Source organism: Passer domesticus, chromosome 8 (assembly GCF_036417665.1).
Source record: "Passer domesticus isolate bPasDom1 chromosome 8, bPasDom1.hap1, whole genome shotgun sequence".
Classification (NCBI taxonomy): domain Eukaryota; kingdom Metazoa; phylum Chordata; class Aves; order Passeriformes; family Passeridae; genus Passer; species Passer domesticus.
The window spans coordinates 41,974,018-42,001,086 of NC_087481.1; the positions used below are offsets into that span (position 1 = coordinate 41,974,018).

The following is a 27,069-nucleotide window of genomic DNA, read 5'->3' on the forward strand; positions in this document are numbered from 1 at the left end:
GCAGCGGCCTCTTCCCCCTCACCACCTGCACACCGCGACCACCCCGTTTACAAACAGACAGCGGAATGCGGGATCACCCGCAGCTCCGGCAGGCTCCGACTCACGCTCGTCCTTCTGCCGCCCCCGAGAGAGGCCAAGCGCGGGCGCGCAGCCAGGTGAGGGCAGGCCCGCCGGGGCCAGGGCGCCTTCCCGCGGCAGCCGAGGCGCCGCTGTCGCTGCGGGGCCGGCCGCTGGCGGCCCCGTGTGGCCGCGGCCTCCGCAAAGCCGCCCCGGGCGCTCCGAGCCGGCGGGGCACGGCCGCGCCCGAGGGCAAACCGGGACAGGCGGCCCCGCCCCTCCGGGACTACACTTCCCGTCGAGCCCTGCGCCGCCGTAGCGCCGCCCTCCCAGGAGGCCGCGCGGCGCCGTGCGCTGCCATTGGTCGGATTCGAAAAGAAGCCGCGGCCGCAGCGGAGCGCGAGCCCAGTAGCGGCCGGGGCCCGGCGGGTGAGCGGGGCCGGGGCCGGGGCCGGCAGAGCGGTCGCGGTGGTTGTGGCGCGGCGGTCGTGGGCCCGCGAAGCGGTGTGGGTGGTCGGTGTGGCGGCGGCTGCCGCTCCCCCGGCTCGCCCCGCTGCCATCCCGGTGACTCGCGAGGGGCTGTGGCGTGTGAGCGGTTTTCGGTGGGGCCTGCAGGGCCTGGGTAACTCCCGCCCAGGGCTGTGCTGCTGCCGGGGCCACGCTGGTTGTGTTCCGTGAGAACAGGCAAATAGCGCGCAAAACTGGGAGTGAAAGGTTGATACCTGCTGAAAAGAATTTTTTTAATTAATTTTTTTTTTTTAGGTGCTAGGACTGTTGCTTTAGCTTTTATGTGAGCTGCCAGCCTTACTGGGCTTTGGAGCTCTTTCTGCCGTCTGTTGCGCTGCCTGGCAGCGCCACGGGCTGTGTGAGCTGTGGCTGTGCGCTGTGGGCCTCTGGGGATCCCCTTTTTGAGGGGGTCTGCAGCTCTAAATTCTATCGCCACGGTTAGCAGGCTTACAGTAGCGCATCCCGGGACACGAGTGCATTTTAGTGCCTGCAGCTGGGCAGTGCAGTCGTTCCCATGTAAATACCTGCAGTACGTACAGGGCTGTGTGACTCAACACGGGTAAACATTCCGCAGCTTGGGCTGGGCACGCTGGAAGGGCTGGAACCTCGCTGTTTTGACTGCTGGGCTGTGCCGACACCTACAGTCCTTTGTAGCCCTACACCTTTGTGTACGCAGCTTAACGCTTGTCTTGTGCTTCTTAAGGAAAAAGATACATAATGAGAGCATAATCTTGACAAATCACAGTTTAAGCTTAGATTTAAAGCAATTAAAATGCTATTCATCTAATAAATATGTTTCCTGTAAAGGACTGATAAGAGTTTTGCAGTGTGCCTTTGTGTAGCTGATGAATAAAACTTCCAGAGCGTGACAGCACAGGTATGTTTCTTTCCAGCAGCAGCTTACTCACAGGTCAGCCTTTGTTCGAGCCATGATGATATTTCAGGCCAAGTTTTTTCTGGTTTTCACACAGATGCTAGGCCAAAAATAAATTACATTAGTTCAGAAAGTAAATATTGGTGCTTAGTTTGAGTAGCTTTATCTCATTTGCAGCCTGGTTACATTTATCTAACTGCTTCAAGTTCTGCCTTGTCTTTTACAGCCTACACAGGGAGACTGAGCCTTTAGGTGTTTTGACACTGAAATGCAGACCCATCTCGGGTTTTATGCTGGGGGAAATTGAAATGGGACTGCATTATAGGCAGGAAGCCAACACTCTTCCTGAGCAAAAGAGTTTTGAACCAATCCTGCTCTGCCCACTCCTTTAATGAACACTGCATGTTCTCCATAGTATTTAGTAAAACAATTTATGTGCTGTGCTGTAGCCTAGGCGTGGCAGTGTATATTGTATGTTTTATTATCACAGAGCACAAAACAGCTTTATTTTGTCTTGCAGAATGGAACCGGTTTTGGATAATGGGAAGTTGTACAGACCATCCTATATTGCTAGCATTGAACCATCTCCAAGAGCAGGACCAGTAAGTGTGGAGGATATTAAAACAGATCTTTCTTCAGAATTTTCTTTGGTTTCTTCAGGCTCAGACACAAGCCAGGTAAGAAAACTTTACTGTTTGGGTATTTATTTTGAAACATAAGCTTAATTCTTTCATAGATAGGAGAAGTCAGATTTTTACCAAGAAGATGAAAAGCTTCTTTGTTATTTTTTAGTTTGAAAGAGATGCATAGGATGTAGACCAAGTTGTGTGGTAGTGCATTGATGCCTTGTTGTGTACATCAGTGTTCTGAGAATGAGGCTGGTTGCCAGTTTATAGACAGTCTTTGTTGGTCTGAGTGCCGTGTTTACATAAAAGTGCTGCAAGATGAACTTACACAGCAAGCTCCTGCAGGGGCTGAAGCACTTGGCAAAGCTGATCTAGTGAAGTAGTTTTGGTTCCCATGTTATCAAATAAGTCTGTTCAAAAGAGCTTGATTTGATAAAATTGGTTTCATGTGCTAATTATCAAGAAAATAACGAAATGTCTAACTTTTTTTTAAGCGGAGCAGTTTGGAGTCTAAGGGACACATACAAGTCTGCTTGCGTATCAGGCCATTTACATCATCAGAAAGAGAAAATGGATCACAGGTGTGACATTTATTTAGTTTAAAATACTTAATTTGTTTTGTGGGGTTTTTTTGTTTGTTTTTCCTGTAAACTGAGTGCTTTACAGTCTCCTCATGCCTGTATTGCTTGTTTCCTCTTAATAGGACTGTGTTTCACTTGAAGACTCAACAAATATTGTGCTGAAGCCCCCCCAACACTATTTGAGTCGACTAAGTGAAAAAACTTCAGGACCAATGTTACAGAAGTTCACTTTTTCACAAGTAAATGAGTTGTCTTTAAATGTTTGTAAATTCTTTCTAGTACAGATTGTTTTAACTTACGTTATTGAATACCAAGCAAACTGTATTTTTTTAACTTCATAGTCTTTAAGATTATAAACTAACAGAATTTTAAAGATTCTTTAGAGGTCTCTAATTGTTCAAAGTATAACTATTTCTTGGTAATATTAGGTGTTTGGACCTGAAACAACCCAAGAAGAATTCTTTGAAGGTACCATGAAGCAACCAGTGCAAGATTTCCTAGATGGATATAATCGTCTGGTTTTTACATATGGTGTAACAAATGCTGGGAAGACTTACACTTTCCAAGGTAAAAATAGAAATGAAAAATTTCAAGTCATTATCAAATGTTTGTTGGTCATGGGTGGTTTTTGTTGTTTTCCCTTAAGGCTAAGCTTATGCAAAACACTCCAGTAGTTATTACTGATACAGATGTTATTTCTAATGTTATTTCTGTGACCTTGAGAATACAAAGAGAACTCCACTGCTTCATGTTGTAAGCTGTCTTCAAACTTTGTGTATGCCTTGAGATTTATATTATCTTTCTGTCCTCATCTGTATACCTTGTAATAACTGCATTTTTTTTTTTTGTATATTCTTTCAGGGACAGAAGATGATGTTGGTATTCTGCCAAGAACTATGGATATGTTGTTTAAAAGTATTCAAGGAAAGCTGTACACAGCAATGGATCTCAAACCCTATCGGTGTAGAGATTATATAAAGCTGACTGAAAACCAAGTGAGAGAAGAAGCTGCTATTAAAAATTCATTACTTCGTCTAATAAAAGAGGTAGAGGAGCCCCTCTTTCTATATTGATGAGTACATGCATCCTTAGGTAGCTCCATGTTCTTCATTTGCAGTGGGAAGAGACTGGCTGTATTTAACCATGGATGTGTCTATTTTTCTGGCAGCCAACCATTCATTAAAGTGAGCAACAGAGCTGATGACCCCTGTTCCTGGGGATTTTGGTCTTGTAGCAAAATACTTCGTGGACATGTAAACTTAAGTGCTTCTTTTTTTCCTGTACCTTGGGCACTTGATAATTTATCCTCTTGGATTACTGGTCCTTAATAAATAAGGGACTATTTACATTCAGTTCTTATCTGTGGGAATGCCAGTAGGTCTGATCCTTTAGAGAACATATTTGTCTTTCAGGATACTTGAAAGAAATTAATAGTTTTGAGGTCGTTGCCCTTTCAGTTGGACAAATATCCTTAAAGGAAGCAAAATTTGTTTGAAGCAGTAGAGCTGTAAAGCTAGCGGACTTAACAGTTTGAATTGAAGATGGGTTTCTGCTGGGCTTTTTTCCTGTAGTTCAGTGTTGAGCAGTCCAGAAATACACTCCAGTTTTAGAAGCTGACTGAAATTCTAAAGCTCTTTAGTCCAGTTACAGTTATGAGGAATTATTACTTTGTATAACCATACCTTTTTTCTGGTGTCTTCTAATTCTGAAATTAGTAGAATAATGTAAAATAAAACTCAGCATATATGGGGATTTGGAACTAGAAAAGTACTTTTCTCTTTTTTCTTTACAAAAAGAATTAAGCATTTCCCTTGAGGTATGCAAGTTTTAATAGCTAGTGTTGAAAGGAAAAAAAATATGTATCTGTTGCATTGATTTTTATCCAATGGTTGACTGGGCTCCAGTGTGGAAGGTAGGTGGCAGCAAAATTCTGTGACTTCACTTCAGAAGCACAGGAGTTAGTTAACTCTAGCTCTGTCAGCCTTCAGAAGGGACTTGAGAAAAACCTTTTGTGTGTGTTTGAATGCACCTTCTTGTTTCTGAAACTGTTCATAAGAGCAGCACTTAAACCTACAAATTTGCTGGCAAAGTTTGCATCTGCTGCAACAGAGCTTTGTGTGGGTGTTTTATATGTGTAAAACCCAATACCTAAAATTTTTATTTGAAAAATTTATTATGAAATATGTACCCTTGAGAGAACACTACAGAAACCTGAACCAAACCATTCCTGTTTTTTATTTCACGTTAGTGCTCTTAAGCATACGTATTTCAATAGATGGATTTCATTTCTTTACGCACTTCAACTTGCAGTTCTGTGTCTGAAAAAACCCTAACTAACCAAAACCAAGAGTGGGAAGAGTGTGTGTGTATGAAGCTCCAAAGCTCTAGCTATATAGTTATTTGGTGTACATTTTTTTAATAGCAAAAGAAAATTGTCTTTCTCTTATTAAAACCTGGACTTTGTTTAAACTCTAGAATTTATCTCAAATGGATCATGAAGGTGTAAGTTGCTCATTTCAGTTTTTAAGTGAATGAGTGTTCTATATTTACCTCTTACTTCCAAGTGTTAGCCAAGTAAGCTGGAAAAAATATGAAATCCAATATTATCTAAATACCATTAGTAAAATAATTGAGTCCCTTGGATTTCCAAGGTTAAAACTAATGTTTAAACTGCGACTGGAGTCCTGAAATCATCCTCTTGAACCACCCTGTTTATGTGAGGGGTTCCTACCCCTCTTGTTTTCTGTGGCTAGAGTGTTTCAGAGTCAGCAAGCTGCAATACTGTATGGTGATGTAAGGGAAGAGGTGGGGTGAGTGTGAGGTCAGAACAGCCCTGTCAGTAGCAGTGTGCAGGTGCTCTAGACCTGGTGTGTAACCAGGGTCTTTCCACTGGCATATTGCACCCCAGCTGTATTCCCATCTAGTGATACAATAGAGCTGTTAGAAATAACTTTACTCTCAACAGTATATTTCAAAGTTCGTTTTCTTTTGTAGGTAGACCACCAGATTAACACCAGGGACAAAGCACCTGTGGATTCTAAGGGTATGTTTTATTTAAAAGTCATGCAGTTAAAGCTGGCAAATAAGCCTTCTTAGGGTCAATAACTGACTTCTGGCATATGCTAATAAAATGACTTCTTGTCAATTTTCTATGCCTTTGAATTGGATAGTGAGAAAATAATCAGGGCAGAAAAGGATAAAATGGTTAGAAGAATATCTGAACAGGCATTAAATGAGCTGAAGAAAAGTGGTAGTACCACTTATGCTGTGGGTCCTAGTGGTATCCTGACAGGCTTTTAGAGTAATTATATAAACTTAATTCTAGCATTTAAAAAACTACCTAAATACTAGGTTTACTTTAAAAAGTCAAAATGAAGTGTCTTGTCAGTTTAGTTCAGTTTAAAGTTGTCAAAGAGATTTGACTAATTTAAACCAAGCTTTATGTGGTTGATAGAATTAAAAGATGAAAAGGAAGCAGTAGAGTGTCTCTTGAAAATATTTAAGTTAAGCATGTAAGTTCCAAATAGTTACGAAATGGGTTGGGAACTTAAATGGATTTTTGGAATCAACTTTAGATTTTAAATGCTTTTTAGAAGGTTTGTTATATCAATTTTTGCTTATTAATTTTTTAATGAAACTCACTTTACTAGGTTTATATTGGTTTGTAATATTTTGTACTTGGCAGATTTGGAAGATATCTCAAAAGACTTGGAACAATCTGTCACAACTGAAAGAAATTACATCAAGTTTTCTGTCTGGGTTTCATTTTTTGAGATTTACAACGAATGTTTTTATGATCTTCTGATTCCTGTATCAAATGACAAGAAAAGAAAAACACTACGCCTTGCTCAAGACATCAAGGGATGTTCTTTTGTAAAAGGTGAATAGAATACCTTGCAAATTGCCAAATGTAATTTGAAAAGTTGGTCTGCATGATGGTAATGATGTTTAGATTCAAAAACTCAATAACAAAATTATTACAATTTACATATATAGAATTATCCCTGCTTTTATACTGCTTTATCTTTTCTCTTGACTGGAACTGTTAAAAGCCTCTGCATTCCACTGCCTTGATATTTCTTTGAAATGGGAGAAATATTGGAAACAAATGACCTATTTTTAGAGATTTGCTTTTTTCCATCTTCTTAAGAAAAGAGGTCAGTAGTTCTTAACGGTATTTATAATTGGCTCAACAGTTTTTTAGGTTTTTGTTTCTGGGATTTTTTCAGTATTCTCTATAGAGAAGCAGACTTTAGACATATGGTCATCATATTGCAGGCAAAATGCTTCAGTTAAGTTGATGGTCCTGAAAGAAGATATCCATATGACTCCCCTTCCTTCCTTCCCCCCCCGCAACTGTGGTATAAATTGAAGAAGCTGTTCTTTATTTTAGGATTTATTAGGTAGTGTTCTGCCTTGCTGAATATGACTTTAGGGCTTTCTATTCATATTAGACCTCACTTTTTTTGACTTGTCTGTGCTCAGGTTAAGGTTGCTCACTTAATTTGAATGGAACATGTTTAACATACTAATAGAATGATGGAATGGTGTGATGTACTTGCTCTTCCTTTCCTATGAGAGTAGGCATTTTGATCTGATTTGTCATCACTTAACTTCTGTCTGAAGCAGATGCAGTAAAACATTTCTATGCCTCAAGTAAATGTAGTGTCCTTGCTGTGCATACATTATCCCCATAATACTTAATTTTTTAAATAACATTATCAACATATCATATTTGTTCTTCCTGAAGATCTGCAGTGGGTTCAGATTTCTGACTCTAGAGAAGCTTTTAGACTTCTAAAACTGGGATTGAAACACCAGAGTATTGCAAGCACGAAACTAAACAATTGCTCCAGCAGAAGGTAAGAAACATTTTGAATAGCACTGGTCATAGGATGGCGGGTGGGAGGAAGGAGAAACTAAAACATGGCTTATGGTTTCTAGGAAGGGAAGAGGCTTTAACAAGATCTAGCTTTCTAGGTTCAGGTTTGGTGTCCTTTAGCAGTGTGTGGCATGATGACTTAAGCCAAAAGGATTCAATTCTTCAGTAGGGTGAATGTGTACTAAAACTCACAGTATTTTATTAAGTACAATACAAAAGCACTTATCTGAATATCTGAGGAAAAATCAAAATACACGCTACATAAATATCTGTTTAGAAGTTTGTGTCTGATTTTGTATGCTTAGATGTATTGACAGATCAAACAACACTTTGAACAGAAGTTGTGGAGGCTAAAAATACTTTGAAAGTATCGGTCTACTTTATCACTTCTCTGCTGATTTTAAATTTCTCCTTTTAGTCACAGCATATTCACAGTTAAACTACTAAAAATTGAAGATTCAGGAATACCAAGGGTGACCCGAGTCAATGAGTAAGTTCAGAACAGTCTGTCTCTCATTCTGCAGTTGTCAATCACCTTCCATGCTGATGTGTTGGTACCACACCCAGTGCTCACTGGCAGAGCTTCCTGCATGGATGGTGGCTCCCCACTTCTACCCTCATACTTGGCTCTCTCCCTCAAGCCATCAGGTGTCAGTGCTGTTGTGTCTTGTCACCTCTGCTCAGCACAAGGTTCTGCCAGGCTTCTTTACTCCTGAACTCGTGCAAGTCCCCAGAAGGAAGAGGATGAAGAGGTGGTGGGGGTGGGGGGGTGCAATAGGAAGCACGTTGGGCAAATATTTAGCAGAAAATAGTGGGAAATTTTTTTAGGGAAGCAAACTTGAGAAGAATGAGAAAGTGATCATTTCAAAAAACAAATAATTAGTGCATCTTTAAGGTAAATAGAGTGATTGTTCTTTGTCTGCTTTCAGATTGTCATTGTGTGATCTTGCTGGTTCTGAAAGATATACCAAGACCCGCAATGAGGGTGACAGATTGAAAGAGAGTGGAAATATCAATACCTCTCTCCTGACTCTGGGCAAGTGTATTAATGCACTCAAGAACTATCAGCAGTCAAAGTAAGTCCTTTTATGAATTGCCATCGGGGCACTGTGGTTTTTATGCATTACCTACATTGTTTAAAAGCTATTGTTTAAAATATACAGTAGTAACACTTAAATTTTTGGTAGAAAAATTTATAGATTTCTGACATCTATATTGTAGTCTTGTTGATGTGCAAAAGTTTCAAGATAACTTGTTCTGCTTTTTAATTAAGTCACTTAAATTATAACATCCTTTAAACATGCTGTCATAGATGTTAGTGATTTTACTTACTTGTTCTGAGTTTGGCTTATCAAACAAACTTGGAATAAATATAAATTTAAAATTTGTATTTAAAACACCTTTGTCACTAGTGCCATAGAAAGGGTGAAACTTTCATGTCTTCAGGCTGCATAGTTCTTATGCTGACTGGAATTTACTCAATGTCTGATCATCTGTTCTTTTGCCTTTTAAAGGTTGCAGCAGCACATACCCTTTCGGGAAAGTAAGTTAACTCATTTCCTTCAAGGATTTTTCAGTGGAAAGGGGAAGGTGTACATGATAGTAAACATCAGCAAATGTGCATCTGCATATGAGGAAACACTCAATGTGCTGAAGTTCTCAGCCATTGCACAAAAAGTAAGTGTTGTAGTCTATCTTATTGATCAGTGACTTTGATTTGCTTAGGGAGGGAGAGCAGGTTCTCTCCCTTTTAGGAATATGAATTTAGTGACTAGATTTTTGTCTTGTATTGCAGTCATATTTCTAATTATACTGGATTGAGCTTTAGCTCCTACAGTTTTTCAAATGTTGGGACTTTTTTTCCCCTTTGGAATGTGTGGGTGGAAGCATCTACTGAAAACTTTTAACTCCTGTGAAACATCTAGCCTAATAAGAAACTTACTATATTTGGAAGAATTATCCTGAGATCTGGATAAATTTCTTCAGCAGATACAACATGCTCTCACTTCTAGCTGTCCTATATACTACTACTATCTTAAATCAGAATATTGCTCATATTAAGTACTGATAAAATAGATGGAGCACCAAAGAGTGTGAAAGGTCATCTTTATGTTGAGAGCCATCAGTGGGAAGGTGGAAGCAGAGTCAGTAGGAGTAAGTGCAGTGATGTAACTTTGGCAAAGTTGGAAGATGTAAGTGTGGAGAATCAATGCTGTAGCTTTGATGGATGCTATGGAGAAGTTTTGTTACAGTTAAGTCCATGCCTTTGGAATTTGAGCAGGTTAAGTACAATACCAGAAGGAACAGACTGTAGTGGTTATAGAGCTGTGAAAGAATTTTTGTGGAGTGGTGTTTGTGTAATGCAACTGGAAACTCAAATACAGGAAATGTTGCTGCCCTTATAGGTTATCCAGTTAGTGAGACTTAGTGTTCCTGGGATCCAAAGAAGGGTTAGGCTATAATGTGACAACTTTATACTGTAGCTGGAAATTGGTCTAAGTAGTGGCTCTGAGCAGAGGATAGATAAGCTGAGAGAGTGCTGTGCTCAGGAGACCTGTAGGAGAGTACAGCAGGTCTTCACAGTGCCAATGGAGCTTTAAAAAATACCAGTAACTTCTTGTTCTTGATTTTTTTCTGGGTAGGTTTTAGTTATGGACACATCTATTCTCCCCGAAGACCAGTCATTTGGCCAGAAATTGGCAGGGGAATCATCACTGCTTAATGTCACTAGAATGCCAATCCCAAGGAAAAGAGCGACTATCCTATGGGACAGAACGTTGGAAGATGTGTTTGAAGATGATGCTGATGAGATGGAGGAAGAGCCCAGTATGTCAAGAGAAGAAGCAGTGCCGGCAAATGAAGGAAATGAAGTTGTTATTACAAAAGAAAAATATATGGTATGTGCCAGGGCTACTTTAAGAATAATTATGGCATGGAGCCTTGAAGCAATGCATTCTTCTGGTTTCCTCTGTCTCACCTTTTTTTTTCCTTCCCCCCTCATTACCTTATTCTACCTAAATCCAGTGTTTGGAACTATGAGTGGGATTACTTATGCCTTGGTGCTTATTGTGGGAAAAATATGAAATGTGTCAAAGTGCAAACTGAGCAGTAAGAATTGCAGATTTGGCTTTCTCTTCTTTTGGTATCCTGTGGTCAATACACCTATTTTTGAGCAACACAAGATTGTTCCTTTGTTATTTTATACACAAGAAAACTCTGGACACTGTGCTTTAAGAAACAGCAATTTTAGTCACTTCTGGGGAAGACAAGGAGCAGGGGAACAGAGGACTAGAGACCATTTTGTGGAAGTTTCATTAATACCCAAAAAAGGGCATCTGGAGAAAGAAGGCTAAATTCTGTGGATCTTAAGTCTATCTTTAAAGATAACTTTAAGAATTTTTATTACAAACTTGGTGTTCTTTGGAAATACCCACTCTGTGCTAACCTAAATTGCTGTGTTAGTACCAAACAGGTGGTGCAATCTACTCATAAATCCTTCTGTTTATGAATAAGCTAATAAAAGAACCAGAAAAACTATTCCCAGCTGCAGAGTAAAGTATTGTAATATTTGAGGAATGGAGAAAATCTCACTTCTGGTAAAGCATTTCTTTATGAAAAACATAATGCTACTTGTGATTCTAGATGCTGGTGAATCTGGTAGAAGAACTGAAGAACAGACTTATTACTGAAAAGGAAAATAAGTTACTGCTGGAAATAAAAATTCGTGAAGAAGTGGTACAAGAATTTACGGATTATTTTGCACAACGGGAAATGAATTTCAAGTAAGCTGGCTTTAAGTGGTTTTTAAAGTTACTTGTGAAGAAAGTGAAAGTAAATTTACTTATTTCATAAATCTTTGTAAGAGACCACAGTCTTCTGCTACATCAGATCTTCTATTGCATCAGTTAATGTGTTCATTTCTGTTTGGCTTATGAGCTCAGGAAAAATGCTCTTCAGAAAGGCTTCGATTTTTCTGTGGGATGGGTAGGAATGTGTGTGTGTATAATTTTTAAGTATTGTTTTTTTCCTGTAGAACTCTTTCTAAGAGAAGAACTGCTTTGGTAAGTTGTAGAATGAGTGGCATTTGCAAATTCTTTGGTTCCTTTTTGTTTTAGTGATACTCCAAACATTGCTGTCTCAAGCAGCTTAGAAAAAATGCCTTTATTTTTTTAGTGCTATCCATAATCTGTGTATTTGTATCTCTTTTATTCTTCTGGTGTATGCGAAAAATAATTTTGGTTTATGGTAGCAGCATTGTTTTGTTGTGCCAGAATAAAGAAAGCATCTTTGTTAATAGGCAGCTGTGTTAATAACTTTTTAGCCTCTCTCATGGCTAGCTTTTAGCTGACTTGGGTTTTTTTCTCCACTTTAGAAAGTGCCTTTCTAATGAACGTGAACAGCTTGAAGAAAATGCTGAAAAACGCCTGGAAATCTTCAAGGAACTTGTAAATAGTTGTGCTAAAAACACAGATGAAAAAAGTGAATTACAAGATCGGCCTTGCAGTGAGCAAGCTGGACCTCTGGTATTTTTATCTGTCTGCCCCAAATGTCCCTTTTACTAACTACCTGTTATGGTCATAGTATTTCTCAAGAAATACCAGGGATGGTTTCAAGGGATTGCACACAATGTGACTGTGTCCTCAGCAAGATCTATGTATCTTATTTAATAGATGAGGCTGCTGAGCCTTGGGATTCGGGAATTTCTGCAGTTTTCTGCATTTCTCCAGCACAAAAGTGACACTTACTCTATACAAAGAAGTTGGGACAAAATCTGCAGTTTATGCTATAAAATCCATTGCATTTAGTGTCTTTTAAATCTTTGAGGCTGACTTCAGGTCCCGCATATGGACTGTGCTGGAGTAGTCACAGAGACTTCTCTCTTAGGGCAGTAGTAGCTACAGCTGAAGCAATGAGAATTATTCATCCACTTACCTAGACTCTTAACTTGAGTCTGTCCCTTGAGAGTTTGAAACCCTTTTATAAAAAGAGGCAAGATGTAAAGTCAGTCTTTTGGGTGTAGCTTGCTATTTTACGTTACCACAGACTTACTTGACCTTAAAAACTTTTCCTGTCATATGGAAATTTCAGATGTATTCGTTCTAAAACAGTTTGCTTGCTCTGTTAATTCAATATTCTTATTAGTTTAAAATATGCTAACTTTTATAGTAAACTTTGAGGGGATGTTTTTTGGAGTTACAAGGGGAAATGTAATGGTGGGTAATTAAATGTTGTAAAAATGAAGTAGCTCTAGGTTGATACTGGAAACTGGTGTGTGAAGGTAGACAAACTGGCAATCAGCACATATGAACCCACAAGATGGTTGTGAAGTCAGATTTATAACTGTACTTATATATTAGAATTCCTAACAATCTCCCACATTTTCTGTATAAATAATGGCTTTTTTATAATTATTTGCAATGTCTAAATGAATCTATATTCTTTCAGAATGAAGAAAACAACACAGGCAAAGATGCCTACATTGATTTTGGGGGTGTTATTGATTCTCTGCAAAATGATATTACTGATATCAAAAATCAGGCAGAAGCAGCCCACCAGTACATTGTGTCCTTAGAGGACCCACAGGAAACAATAGGTTGTCTTGAAAAACAGCTGGCAAAAATAACTGCTGAACTCATTGAGACCAAGGAAGAGCTGGAAAAGAAAACCAAAGGTAAGCTGGGTCAAAGTGTGATGTGAAAGACCCAAAAAAAGAAATTACTAAATACTGTAAAATAAGAATAATAATTTTGTTAAATGGGGTTGTGTAGTCAATTCATATGTATAATGGTGGCAATCCATTGTTTTGTATATGTTCAGGTTAAACAATTTTATAGGCCTTGCTTATTTTGTTTTTAAGATGAAGCTTAATTGTCAATTGCAGATTTAAGGATTGTAGGGTAAAACATTAAAGTTACTGATTTTCTTGTTGTATTATAATCCCTGTACTTCGTGTTTTGCTGATGCAGTGTATTCAGGCATCATGTGGAACTTTGGAGGAAAAGCTAGCAGCCCCTCATAATGATCTCAGCAGAGATCTTGTGATGTGATCTGTATTTTGAATTGATAGCAACTCTCGATTGTCCAGTTCAGAAAATGTAAACAACTTTTGACATGTCCTAGTAGAAGTCAATTTGAAAATAAATGTATTCAAAAACCACTGAAGTACCAGAAGACACATAACATGGAGTACTGAGTCAACTGTGATGGCTGATTATTATTTAGGCTTTTTTCCTGTTACAGATTTTGAAACACAGAGGATTAAATTGGATGAGTCTGCTGAGCAACTTAAAGAAGCAACTGAGGTAACTGTCTCAAAAAAAAAAAAAACTTGTACAAAATTGTTTGTTTTAATACAAAATTCAAAGAACTTGAAATTTTATTAGACTATGCTTCTAGCCTTTTTTTATGTCAAGCATAGTTTAACTGATCTTGCTTCTAAGAATCATGATAGTTAAATTTAACACTGAACTCTTTTTTCTTTTTCAAGAAAATGAATATACAAAATGAAAGGATTCAAGAACTGATTAACATTGTGAAGCAAAAAGATGAAACTATTATGAAACTGCAAGGTCAGATAACGCGTTCAGAAGAAATCATAAAAGACTATGTAAGTCTTAGACATCTTAATTGTCTTGATACAAAAAAATCTTAATATGTGTTTATAAAGGACTTGACTTTGGAAAGTTGGCATTTTCTTTAAATAATTGCTATTTACTTCAAATGATAGCAGGTCATTTGGCATTGAAACTAAAGTCACAGCAAAATGTTAGCAGGGGTGTGTGTAAATAATGAGACTTTCAGAAGTACTGATCTGAATTTATAATTGGAGGACTCTAGATGAGACTCTGAAGACTCATTAAAAAAAATAGAAGACCTCAAACTGTGAGGGCTTAAAACAGTGGGAATAGAGGAAGTGTATCAGTGTCTGAATAAAAGAAGAAGAAAATGAGGTTTTGATACAACAAAAGGTCAAATTTAGTTTTAAGTTAGAATTTAAGAATGTAAAAAAAGGCAATAATTGTGTAAATTAGGAAAGAAAAATCAGTGTGTTCTACCCACCCCCAACATGCTCGCATGTTTTCAAGGGAAGAGTGTTAACCTGAATGTTTAGAGCAGAGTTTGAATTAAGAAAGTATGACATGGTTGTCTCTGTTTTTTTTATGTGATGAATAAAACTTGAAGTTGTGTAGTCTAATGATATCTGCTGAATGCTGGAAGCTAGCTTGGGTAAATGTATAGGTAAAAAAAAAATCAAAACTGTTTTTTTTGGGGATTTTTTTTTAAATTTGAGCCTGATGTCCAGTAACCTGAAGTAGTTTTGAGATCATTTTAAGTAGAACTTAGTCAGCACTTTGATCCATTTACATGTACTTACCCTGTAAACTCAAAACTTTGGCCATACTTTGTGTTCTGTCTCTGCCTCACAGCTGCTTAACTTGTCAATGCTGTGGAATGCTCCAAGAGTGAGTGGAGTGTGATGACTTACTATTACTGCTCCTTCCAAGAGCAAGGCTTTAACTATCTAGTGGTTCCATGAGACTGTGTGGCATTAAATTTTAAACATGACCACAAACCTCAATTTATATTCTATTGTGGTTTTTCAATGAAGTACTTGTAGATGAATAATTGGTCCTTAACAACCACGTGGCTTGCCACTTGTCATCTTGCAAGTAACCAACTTTTTTCTTGGTCAAATAGATATCTGAAGTATGTATTGCAGAACTGACTAGGCTTTCAAATTGCATCAAGTGTGTCATGATAAAAATTATTTTTGGCTTTGCTGAAGGCTGTTAAAGCTCTCAACTCTACCAACCATGATCAGAAAGTGATTAATTTGTAGAACAGACTGTGTGCCCTTTCAAGAAATTGGAAATTTCATCAACTCTTTTGACACTGGAAATAGTTTTTGGATGGTAAATTAAGTCCTCTTAATGAAAGTTGTGCATTTTGTAGTTCTCTAGTCTCTTGCTCTGATTCCTGTATGATGCAAAGTATTGTGTTTCTTAGTATCTGAAGGTGCAGGAGCTCTTGGTTAAGCCAACTGATCTGTCACTGACTTCTCCTCTGGCAACCCCTACACACCTTACCCATAAAGGTTTTGTAAAAATATTTGTGTAGAAAAAGCTACTAAGCCTTTTAAGTGTTCAAATCGTACAACTTCAAAGCAATTGATCCTATTTTAACACAGGAGAACACTTTGACTACCAGCAACAGAAAATTAGCAGAAAAGAACTCTAACGAAGTGACTGAAAGCAGCCAGTTCAAGGATTGTGAGGAAACTGTATTGGAAGTGGGAAGAAAACGTTGCTTGCAAAATAAGCCTACTGCAGAAGAGCCACCTACAAAGAAAGGTACCATTTCTACCATCACTCAACAGGGGGTCTTCAAAAAAAGCTTGGTTACTATTCCAGAGCAGAAGAAAAAAGCTGGGAAGTGTAAACATTATGCTCTGAGGAGGAAATCTGCTATGTTACACTGTAAAAGGAAGTAACTGTTCTCTAAATGTCATCCCTTTTGCAGGGGGCCGGCCCTACATCGTTTACTCATAAATGATTTAAATAAAATTTTAGTTTTTAGACTTTCCTTCCTGCTGCTTCTTCTTATTTCTGTATCTACCTGCATACCCAGCTGTAGTTCTTTGGCAGTTTCTTAACAGTTGTAGTACTAAAGCTTCTGTTGCTGGACTTTTGAGAAAATATCAGCTCCTGCTCAAGCATTTGAAAATTTCCTAAGCAACCATCAAATGTGTCAATGATTTCCTGATTATTCAGTCATACAGGATGTGCTGTGAACCTTGACATTTTGTTCTGTGTGCATGCTGTGAACACACTAGCTCTGTTCAAGGTGACAGAGCTGGAAAAGGAAAAAAAATTAACTTTACTCCCATTCAAGTGGAATGCTTAAGTCCACAAATGGCCTATTTTGTACAGCTCTCATGCTTGCACTTTCAGTCTTTTTGCTATTCTTGCTTTATCTGTGAGCTTATCAGGTGAATAAAATCCATTAATAAGTGAGCTATATGGGACTTGTGCAAAATGGTTTTTGTACGAGCTCTCTGCCTCTACCTTGACTTCAGGGCCCAGCTTAGTTTTAATTTCTGGTAGAACTATGGAAAGCATACACAAAAGGAAGGTGGGAGGCCTTTCCTTTCTGTTAAAGGAGAATTATCAAAGTCACCTGATCACAGAAAAATGAGGATACAATGAATAAACTGAATATTGGACTATCATTCATTACATTGTGCAGTTAAAGAACAAGGCTGCACTCATTGTAGATCAGTTTTAAGTGTGTGGTGCAAAGAGTTCTGGTAAATGGGGTAACATTAGGCTGGCATCCAGGTACTAGTGTGGGGCTCCCCAGAGAGCTCCATAATGGGCCCAGTTCTCTTCAACATCTTCATAAATAACTTTGATGCAGGACACAAAACTATCCTAAGTTTGTCAGTGATAGCTGTTGACTCCCTCAAAGGGTGGGAAGCCCTGCAGAGAGATCTAGACAAACTACAGAGCTGGGCAATCACCAACCCCACAAAGTTAACAAAGGCAGTGCCTGACTCTGCACCTGGGACAGGAAAGCCTGGCTCTAAGTAGACTGAGGAGTGAGAGGCTGGAAAGCAACCCTGCTCTTGATGATCCTTGAGGGTCCCTTTGAACTAAGGATCTTCTATGGTTCCATTAACAAAGCACTTCATGGAGAGAATAATGGACTTCTGTAGTTTGCTGCCCTAGAAAATGGCAGAGGCATAGCTATTCAAATTCTCAGATTGCAGACCTAGGTAGATAAACTAACTTCCAACAGGTGCATATATGAATGCTGAAAGATGAGCAGGGTTGTACTGTCTCAATTCTTCAGTATCAAGAAAGGTCCACAGAAAATGGCTGGGCCTGCCAGTAGTAGCAAAAGGAGGTGAAAATGTTAGGCTAGGTCAGCTGAGGCCATATCATCCAGTAGGGCATTTCTGTGTTTGTACAGCTTCAAATGTCATTTGAAACCAAGACTAGGGACTTGGGCAAACCCTGTGTTAAGTACCTCAGCACCTCTTGCTTTTAGTGATGCTTGCAAAACTCCAGTCCAGGGAGATGAGTGTTCTATTTTGTCTGATAAGTTTTATTGGGACTATACAACTGGGCTTTCAGTGGAAACCATTTCCAAATATGATATTTTTAATCTTGTAGGATTTAAAAATACAACCTTATATGCTACAGTAAGGCTGCTGTTGTGGTTGAGCTAGCAGAAGCACTTGATTTATCTTGTAACAGCAAAACTATGGACAAGTAGGAGGAAAGTATCCTGTTGACTTTCCAAAATTAAAACACTGTTGCTAATGCTTCAGAATGACTGTTTATTAGTGAGTCAATTGACTGTACAACTTGTTGGATCTGTTCAGAGGATGTTTCCATGCAATACACCTGTGCTTAATGGTCCCAAAATAAATTAGTTGTCTGATAGCTGCTTTGTATATACTCCATTGTTGTCTATTCTGCACATTTTCTGATTGTGTATCTAGGGACTGCCTGACTCTACCTTACTTCAGGTGCAGCGCTCATGAATCCATTGTATCTCCCTGTAGTACATAGTTGTGATAATCTAATGTAGTCCTTAGAGATAGTCAGGCTTGCTTTAATAATAAAATACAACATGCATGTTACTACAGGAACACAATTGGATTCTAAAAGAATGGTGTGCAATACAGCTGGAGTCAGTCTTTAAGATGATGAAATACATGTGATTTTTAGTTAAAATGGCTCATTACTTTGGGAAAACAGTCAAGTTAATAAAACATGGAAATTTTGGGTTGGAATGACATATTGTAAATCTTTCTTGGAGAACTTTACATGCAACGTATTAGGTGTGTGCATTAATAGATAGGCTATCTCATTTAGAAATGTATTGAATACAGAAGAGAGGAATGTTCCAGACACAAAGCAAAAAAACCAAAAACTTGTGCTGGACTTTTAGCTTTGTTTTAAAAGTAAGGTGATACAGAGCATAAAACTCCTCAGCAAGGTGTATGATACCACTGCTCCTCTTAATGGAGGATGGCTAATTGCTGGTTCTATTTAAAGTGGAAGTGAAAACTGGTTATCTCTGTGAATGTTACCTAGCTTATAGGTGTTGCAAATACTAGTGAAATTAGCTAGATTTTTCTGCTAGTGGGGCAGAATAGAAGGTTGGAATAGAACTGTAGGAAATTTTTTTTAAGTCTTCTGAACCCCTCTTTCTGTAAGTTATGCCTGGAAACCCAAGAGGCATTTTAGTGCATATAAAATGTCTCAGAGTTCTAACAACTTCAAGACTCTAAAATTACGCACACAGCGATTACAGCTTGGTGTTGCTAGTGACTTTTTGATTTTAATTAACCTGAGCTGTGTGGAGATTTATTTGTTCTTAATGTTGGTTTTGTTTTGTTTTTAGGAAATAAGAGAGAGAGTTGGGAAGACTACTGTCTTGATCAAAAGAGAAGTAATAATTCTGAGACCTACATGGAAATACTAGCATTAAAGGAAAGAACTGAAACCTTGGAAGGTCAGGTAGCTGTGCTTGAAGAACAGTACCAAAGAGAAAAAAATGAGAAAGAAGAGTTAAATCAGCAGATAGCAAACTTGCATCTGAAACTCTCTGCTTCTGAAGAAAAGGCAGCTGGCTTAAGTGGAGAACTTCAACAATGTCAAGCTGAATATCAAGAGACTGTTTCTGAATTGGACAAACAGAAAACTATAAATAAGGAACAAGAAGAAAAGATTATTCAGCTAAGTAACGAAGTAATAGGTGCTAAACAAAATATAATTGACAAAGTCTCACAAATTAAAACAATGCAGTCCCAGGTAGATGAATTGTATAAATGTCACTCAGAATCTTATGCTGGGGATATTGATTTAGTTAATGTAAAGGATTCCTTAGACCCTCAAAAAGATGAACCAGAGACAGCTGAAATGAGTCCTCTATCCATGCAGTTCCAATCTGCTTCTACAGCAGATCTGAGACAGGAGAGCTCCTTTCACCGCAGCATTGAAAGCATTTGGGAAGAATGCAAAATTATCATTAAGGCTTCCTCACAAAAAAGTCATCACATTCAACAACTACGTCAACAAGTTGAAGACTTAGAGAGGAGACTTCATGATAGTGAGAATGACAATAATCAACTAAAAATAAAATTAAATGAGATTACAAATCAAGAGCATCAGTCTAGAAAGGAAAGAGATCTTATGAATCAGTTACAAGAGCAAATCCGGAAGAAAACCCAGGATTTTGAAAAACAGACTGCAGAAAATCAGAGAACAATTGCACAGTTTCAGGAGAAAGTTGCCAGCTATGAGGGAGAAATAAGAGATCTTAAATGCTTATTGGAGGCTTCTAGGGCTAAAGATGACAGGGTGAAAGAGTTAGAAAAAGAACTAAAAGAAAAAGAATCTACTATTTTAAATCTAGAAAGTAATACAGTAGCTCTGCAAGAGAAATGTACCAGTGTAGACAAAAATCTGAAGGAACTGAGTGATCGAGAAGCACAGCTGAAGGATGAAGTTGTGCAGTTGATGAACAGTCTGGAGACCATGAAACACGTTCTTCAGGAAAAGGAGAAAAATGAGTGTGAGCAAATGCAGTCTATAGAACTGTAAGTAAATAATGAGATTATTCCTAACCCTTTAAGAATAAAATTAAGTTAAAACTCCCTTATATGAACATCAGTTTGACATACCACATTTGCATATTTATAAACTTGGTTAATCAAACTGCTTCTTTGAGAAATTTCTGTACACTGCTCGCATTTTACATTTGCATATTCTACTGTCTGTTTGCCTCACCTGCTTGTGTATTCTCTCAAAAATATACATCTAAATCATGTGGAACTATTGTGCAGGGAAAAAGGAGCATACAATAAAATTAACCATTTGGAGATTTCTAAAAATTTTGTTGCAGACCCTTTCTGAAAGACATTACATAGTGCAGTATTATATCCTGTAACTTGCATAAAAGTAGGACATGTTTTCTTTGGAAAGGACTGAATGGTAAAAGGAAAGGAAGAAAGGGGAGGGGAAAAAAGCCTAGGGAGTAAACAGATGGTTTTGATAACAGCTATTCTAGGTGAACAGTCTACTGTAAGACTTGAAGGAATAATGGGTATAGAGGGTAAAACTTTGTTCAGCACCCTCTACTTTTTAAACCTGTAAGAAATAGGAGACTGTGTACATTTGAAAGGTTATGTATGGGAAAGAAATTATGTAAAGATGCTTTGTAGCCCTTCACCTAAGTATGGTTTCTGTAGTGCTGTATCTGTGGGTACTGCACATATTCTGAAGTACAGTTTAGCAGGAAGGTCTGATGGTCCCCACCCCTGTGCTGGGGAAGCTTTGAAAGGTTTTCTTTTTGTGATGCCTTGTATTGTATTGTTATCTATAGGATGTGAAAAAGGTTCCTTTAGTTAGTTTAAAAGTCCAAGATGTCTTGCTGGAAACTCCTTGAAATAAATGTGATCGCTTAAAAATAAACCCATCAAACTTATTCCTTACTTTGCAGAACTTGTGATGGCAGGATTTATTGCAGTGTTATTGGGGTTTTTTCCACTTTTCTTTTTATTCATCTTGATACTTACAAGAACTGGGATGTAGTTATCAACTTTAAAATTACTTGCTTTTTAACCTTGGGCTTTTCTAATTTGTAAGGTCACCTAATGATGAAAATGATTGCTCTACTGTGCTTAAAAAGATAATATTTTTTAAAAATTGAGTGTTCAGAAGTGAATCTGAGCAGTTTGTTACTTCAGGGTCATATAGTAAGACTTTGAAATCCAAATGTAAAATTATAAAGCTTGTCGTTGATCTAATAGAGCTGAGATTCTAGTTGCAAATAAAACCAGCAAGGAGCCTGAGCTAACATGTAAGACTAATGTTATTTATGTCTCTTAATTTCTAACCCAAGGCTACGTAAAGATCTTTCTGAAAGCTCTGCCCTTGTACAAAGTTTGAAAAAAGATTTACAGAGGAAAGAGGAAGAATACACAGATTTGAAAGAGAAATTTTCTGATGCCAAGAAACAAATTCAGCAAGTACAAAAAGAGGTTAGTAACCATAGGCAAAATGTTTCTTCTGCACGTTTGGGCTTCCGTTGTTAAAACCTGTTTTCACAAACCTTAATCTATGGATGTTAAAAGAAATTCATAATAAGGCTATTTTGAGTGATACATTTTGAGTATCTTCCCTTATGCACTAGCAGCCCCTGGAATTTAATGAAGATGCTTGCAAAAATTTAACTCTAAGTAGTTGATTATCTAGATAACTTAGAGATTGTAAAAGGCTTATAACTAAATGTTAGTTTTGCTTGCTCTCTTGTTGCAGGTGTGTACAATGCAGACTCAGGAGAAATCCCTGAGGAAACAAGTTAATGAACTTGAGAAAATTAAAAAGCAGTTTAGTGAAGAATTGGAGTTCAAACAGCGCACAATCTTGCAACTTAACAAGGTATTTTGTTTTATAAATTTTTACTTCCTCTTAATTCTTTAAATTAATCTAGTAATGAGACAAGTTTTCCAAGCAACTGGAGAAAGCTTACAAAAGCTGGGGTAAAAATAGGAGTAGCCAGCTGAAATTAGTTTTAACAGTTGAATGAAAAATATTTAAAGAAGTTCTCATGCAGGACTTATTTAAAACAGTTTGACAATTGGTCTAGTAAAGAAATACTTAATACCTGCAGAGTTTCTGATTAGTGGCACTTAGATGTGTTAGTAGTAATGTCTCTTATTTATTTTTTAAAAAGGTGGAATGCTACTTTATACTATATGAAGAACTTATTTGTTTGGACTATTTGTCTTAAATGCCTATTTATTATTTATTAAATCAAAATGAAAAGGTATTAATTTCTAGCATATGTAATTGTTTCTTTCAGCATGTTCTAATTTCTTTAATTTGCTTTCAATGTGATATGTAGGAGCAGTTTGATAAAGAAAAGCTAGAAGAAATCTCCAAACAGTATGAAAAAACACATAAAGGTCAGAAAGAACTTTTATTTTCTTTTTTTTTTGTGTGTGTGTGCGATGACAACATAATGAGTGATCATGTCAATAACAAATTGCAAAAGTCTCATATATTTATATTTTAGTGTACCGAGGCACTCCAACCTGGGCATTAAAATCTCAGTCAGAAAGTAATTTTTATTGAATTGTTACTAGATATATTTGTAAGGAAATAAACAGTCTGAGATTAAGAAACATAAGCAGAGTAAATATCAGTGTTCATTTAGTCAGTGCTGGGATTTACTTGGTTTTATTTTAGTTGTCCATTTTAGCATGAACTGGCACACTCTTGTGTATGGTAGCACAATATTTTCTGCAGATTTGATAAACATTTAGAGGTTGAACAGTAGTTAGTTTCTGATAGCCATACAAGCTATGTTTTGGTGTTTTAACACCAAAACACGCATCTAAGTTGAACTGGTGAGAATAGAATCACTTAAGAATTTGGAACTGAAAAGTTCAGTATACATGTTCTATTTCCTTGTAATAGAGCTTTTGATCTCAGGGAGTGAAGAAATGACTTGTAACTAAGGCAGTTTGGGAGAATGGTGAAAACTAGGAGGAGGCTCATCTGTAAATTAATTTTCAAATTTTCAGATCTGTGTGCAAAGGAAAAAATAATTGAAGATATGCGGATGACGTTAGAAGAACAAGAACAGACTCAGACTGAACAAGATAAAGTGCTTGAAGCCAAATTAGAAGAGACCAACAGATTGGTTTTGGGTAATCTCTCTATGGAGAGGGAACTGGGAAGGAAAATTGTTTTGAGTGTGTGTTGTGACAGCTGCTTTACATTTCTGGTTTTACTTATCAATTGCTATTTAGGTGTTTTATGTAACAAATAGCGATTTCCTAAAAGGTTTCTGTCTGTGGTCATAGTTGATAAATCCAAGCAACTTTAGTAAAAGAATGGGAAGGTGTTCAAATACATGTTTAAAATAATACATCATGTAAACTCATTTTGTGTTCTTCCTAGAACTGGAAGCATGGAAGCAGAAATATAGAGAGCTGAATAACCAGTTCAATAGTGACTGGCAGAAGATGAGCAAAAATGAGGGGAAAACCATAAATGAAGAAGAGGAATTAATAAAGCTGCAAAAAGAACTGAAGGTAAAACATAATGATGTAATTCATGCTTAAATCTAAGGCCATAAAGGCCATTTAAGGAGTCTGAGTTTTTTTTGTGTCACTGTCTTCAAGAGGCTAGGGCATTATATGGCAAGTTATTACACTGATGAAGGAAACCTCCTTTGAAGCATCTTTTCCATACAACATCACTGATGCCCCATAATGGAGTGCACCCTGCCCTATGAGATGCTGCTGCTATGCACAGGGTTTCTGGAGCTGCTTTCCTCTTACAGCTGTCTTAATCCAACTCCTATATCAGTTCCAGGGATTTCTCCTGTCAGTTGCTAAATCAAACTCTCTCTCAAGATCTTGTGCTTTCTGCATGGCCTGTAAGGCTGAGGACTTTGCTCTAACTCTCCTTGGATTAGAAAGTAGACTTATTTTCTGAGCAACTTTACAGGTGCTTCCTGTCTTATGTGGTGAAATGTCTGACAAGAGGTTTGATTGTGATAGAAAAGGAGACAAGGTTGCTGTGGATTGAAGTGACATTCTTGGGTACATGCTGTCTCTTCCTACCATTCACACTGTACTGCATTGTTTCCCTTTCAGTCTTGAAATGGAGATTAGTTTACTAACATGTTCTTTAAGGCAGCATAAAAGCTTGGGGATTTGTAAGGTAGAAGTGTCTGTTTACCATTAGTTTTTACATATGTATCTGTGATTGACCCAGAATGATTTGAGGAAAAAAATTCTATTGCATGAAGATGTGCCAGTCTGAATAAGAAATGCTGAAAATTGATAATTTTTTGCAATACAGAAGAACAAGTATTATACAATGAGTATAATACTTGTACCTGGGAGTATGCTAAAATAAAACTGTGCAACTGTTTGTTATGTTTTTGAAATTAATCCATTCAATGGTATTCTGAATTTTAAGTCTTTTTTGTTTGTTTGTTTTTGTCTCTCTCTACTTATGGTTTTATTTCTGGTTTCATCAAATTAGGAAAATGAGGCAAAGTATCAAACTGATAGGAAAAAGTGGCTTGAGGAAAAAATGGGACTCATAAATCAAGTAAAAGAAGCTGAAAACCATCGCAACAGGGAAATGAGAAAGTTTGTGGAGGATAGAGAACATCACGTGAAGCAACAAGCAGAAATTGTAATTGACTTTGTCTCCGCGGTGTCCTGTAGTGTCTTTTGTACAAAATCACATAGCAAGTGTTGAACAGTGGGGGCACTTGAGAGTAGTTGGCCTCTGTCAGTTCCCTTTCTTTCTCACATGACCAAGCCTAGATGAGATCGTCTCAATGTGAAAAAGGAAGAATAGGAGTCTCATAAAATGAAAAATCTTAACACATAAAGGAAGTTAACATGCCTGTTCCTTCCTGTTCCATCACATTATGAAGTCTTCAAAGTTCATATTGTGTGTAAAACACCAATAAATAACCTACACTTAAATGAATTGCTCCTTCAAAGTTAAGAAAGCTTACTTGGAAAATACTTAGTCAGTATGCTGGGGTAGTATGTGCTAGCACGGGGGAGACTGCTAGTCTGTGGCACCTTTCTTGTTCACTGGACTCATCATGGTTGTAATTTTTTAATCAGATGAAATTGTTATATGAACTTCTGCAATCTAAAACTACATTTGCATCTAGAACTAGTTAGCAATGCCTTTGTGGACCTGCAGTCAGTACAGGAGGATGTTAGGAGTTTGCAAGTAATTTTACTCTGTGACTTTTCTTGACTGAGAATTGTAATTAATAAAATCTTCAAGTGAGCAAACAGGAACTGTGGTTCTCAAAAAGAAAATTCTCTTCACAAAGAGTATGAATACAGATTTTCTAGTTAAAACGTGGCTTACTTTTGCATGTTTGTACAGAAACTAGTTCTATGTGAGCTTTATAAGTTCTCCATAGGCTCTTAAGTTTACTAAAGCTATAAAATAGTACTACTGTACAAAACAAAACTAGCAGAAGAATTCAAATACACTGTGGAAGTGGTGTTCTATTCTAACCTACCTTTTTTAATAATTAGGAAAGACTTGCTGCACAGCTCATAGAGAAGGACAGCAATCTTCAAAAGTGGCGTGAGGAAAGAGATGAACTAGTAGAAGCTTTGGAAGTGCAGCTCAAGACTTTGGCTTCTAGCACCATAGAAAAAGATAAAGAAATAGAAAGGCTGAAACAGGCTGCACTAATGGCTTCAGAAAAGGTCAGTTTTCTCTTTCTGTGTGAATTTTTGAGGGGTTTTTGATACCCATTAATTCTGCAAAATATTATAGTTGCTCTTTGTATTCTGGCTCTGTTTTTTGGTCTTAAACACTATTGAAACCATGTGCAACTAATTTAAAAAAATGCTACGTTTGTTTGCCACTGAATTTGTAATGATAATTTGAGTTTGAAAATATTGAGTAGTTCAAGTAAACACTCTTGTGACTTTGGACTGGATATCTGAAACAACTCCCATTTGTTGTCTTTTTCACAGCACCAAGAACTTCGTGAGCAAATGGGAGGTTAACTTAGAATTCTAAAAAAGTGTAGTAAAATAAAAAGTTTTGTGTTATGTTTTCTCAGACTCTTAAAAGACTTTTCTTCACTTTACATAGAGGCATTAAATTATTTGCTTTGTATTGGATACCTGACTGGTTTAGCTTGCAGTTATAAAACTGTCATGACCAAGTAATGATAATTATGCTTGTGATATTACTTTCTTTTGAAGTCCTGAAATTTGTGCCAATTTTTGCTATGTTTATTAGGATAAGGAAACTGACATAGAAAATCTAAAAAAACAGCTGGCAGAGAAAGATGACTTTATAAAGGAAATCCAACAGCAGATTAACCAGGAAAATCCTCAGTCTTTAGCAGAAGTACCTTTACCTGAAGAAGGACAAGATAAAATTGATCAGTCTGTAAACAAAGAGGTATTTTTGTTTATGTATTAATGATATTAATAATTCTGTTGGTTTTTTCAGTCTATATTTCTGTATATAATGCTGAAAATTCCTGGGAATGCAGTGCTGTTGGGATTCTGGGTGGAATTTCCTCTCAGAATCCCAGCAGAGCCTGTTGGAGAGCTACCTTCTGGCTTTCCATGAGCTTTTATAATTTTCCTTTTTAAGAGGAAGGAGGTTCATCCTTCAGGGTGAACCAATGTAAGGAGGAACAGCTGGAATTCTCTAGAAGGGGAAGAAAGCTCCCTAAAGAAAAGCTACAGAAGTATTATACTTTTCTCACAAAAGCTGCTATTACTGCTGAGTTCTTAAGGAGCCCCAGAGTTAAGATGGAGACAATCACTAAGGGCCTCTGCCCTTTAGGAAAAAAAAATACTTGGAAACTCAAGTATCAGGCTGAGGAAAATTCTGTGATAATAGCTACAAAAAAAGTTCAACATTTAACAAAAAAGGTTTTAGATAGTAAGGCTTAAACTCTGCTGTGGTTGGTTTCTTCACTTCTTTTGTAAGTGTTCTG

The 27,069-nt window shown here is 37.5% G+C and overlaps 2 protein-coding genes across 9 annotated transcripts in view; one reads left to right on the top strand and one right to left on the bottom strand.

The window, feature by feature from the left end:
- PANK1 (pantothenate kinase 1) overlaps window positions 1-239 on the bottom strand; it is a 41,567-nt gene extending 41,328 nt beyond the window's left edge. For all 3 annotated transcript variants that reach the window (XM_064430830.1, XM_064430828.1, XM_064430827.1), the window contains exon 1: window positions 105-239. The gene's annotated coding sequence lies outside the window, so the exon portion shown is untranslated. The remainder of the gene's footprint in view (window positions 1-104) is intronic.
- Window positions 3-27,069, top strand: part of KIF20B (kinesin family member 20B) — a 32,035-nt gene continuing 4,968 nt past the window's right edge. Inside the window, exons 1-29 of one of the 6 annotated variants that reach the window (XM_064430816.1) lie at window positions 439-486; window positions 1,372-1,441; window positions 1,959-2,115; window positions 2,559-2,645; window positions 2,768-2,884; window positions 3,074-3,212; window positions 3,507-3,691; window positions 5,640-5,688; window positions 6,331-6,525; window positions 7,396-7,507; window positions 7,946-8,017; window positions 8,457-8,603; window positions 9,042-9,204; window positions 10,170-10,424; window positions 11,170-11,309; window positions 11,900-12,050; window positions 12,973-13,198; window positions 13,750-13,829; window positions 14,015-14,134; window positions 15,716-15,878; window positions 18,943-20,140; window positions 21,445-21,583; window positions 21,861-21,983; window positions 22,450-22,510; window positions 23,132-23,257; window positions 23,511-23,644; window positions 24,606-24,761; window positions 25,637-25,813; window positions 26,358-26,522. In XM_064430816.1, coding sequence (XP_064286886.1) covers window positions 1,960-2,115; window positions 2,559-2,645; window positions 2,768-2,884; window positions 3,074-3,212; window positions 3,507-3,691; window positions 5,640-5,688; window positions 6,331-6,525; window positions 7,396-7,507; window positions 7,946-8,017; window positions 8,457-8,603; window positions 9,042-9,204; window positions 10,170-10,424; window positions 11,170-11,309; window positions 11,900-12,050; window positions 12,973-13,198; window positions 13,750-13,829; window positions 14,015-14,134; window positions 15,716-15,878; window positions 18,943-20,140; window positions 21,445-21,583; window positions 21,861-21,983; window positions 22,450-22,510; window positions 23,132-23,257; window positions 23,511-23,644; window positions 24,606-24,761; window positions 25,637-25,813; window positions 26,358-26,522 — 4,836 coding nt within the window. In that variant the 5' untranslated portion in view covers window positions 439-486; window positions 1,372-1,441; window position 1,959. Of the gene's footprint in view, window positions 156-389; window positions 487-746; window positions 772-1,371; window positions 1,442-1,958; window positions 2,116-2,558; window positions 2,646-2,767; window positions 2,885-3,073; window positions 3,213-3,506; window positions 3,692-5,639; window positions 5,689-6,330; window positions 6,526-7,395; window positions 7,508-7,945; window positions 8,018-8,456; window positions 8,604-9,041; window positions 9,205-10,169; window positions 10,425-11,169; window positions 11,310-11,899; window positions 12,051-12,972; window positions 13,199-13,749; window positions 13,830-14,014; window positions 14,135-15,715; window positions 15,879-18,942; window positions 20,141-21,444; window positions 21,584-21,860; window positions 21,984-22,449; window positions 22,511-23,131; window positions 23,258-23,510; window positions 23,645-24,605; window positions 24,762-25,636; window positions 25,814-26,357; window positions 26,523-27,069 lie in introns of those variants that run through there. The other 5 variants (XM_064430820.1, XM_064430818.1, XM_064430817.1 and 2 more) reach the window with 5 other exon arrangements.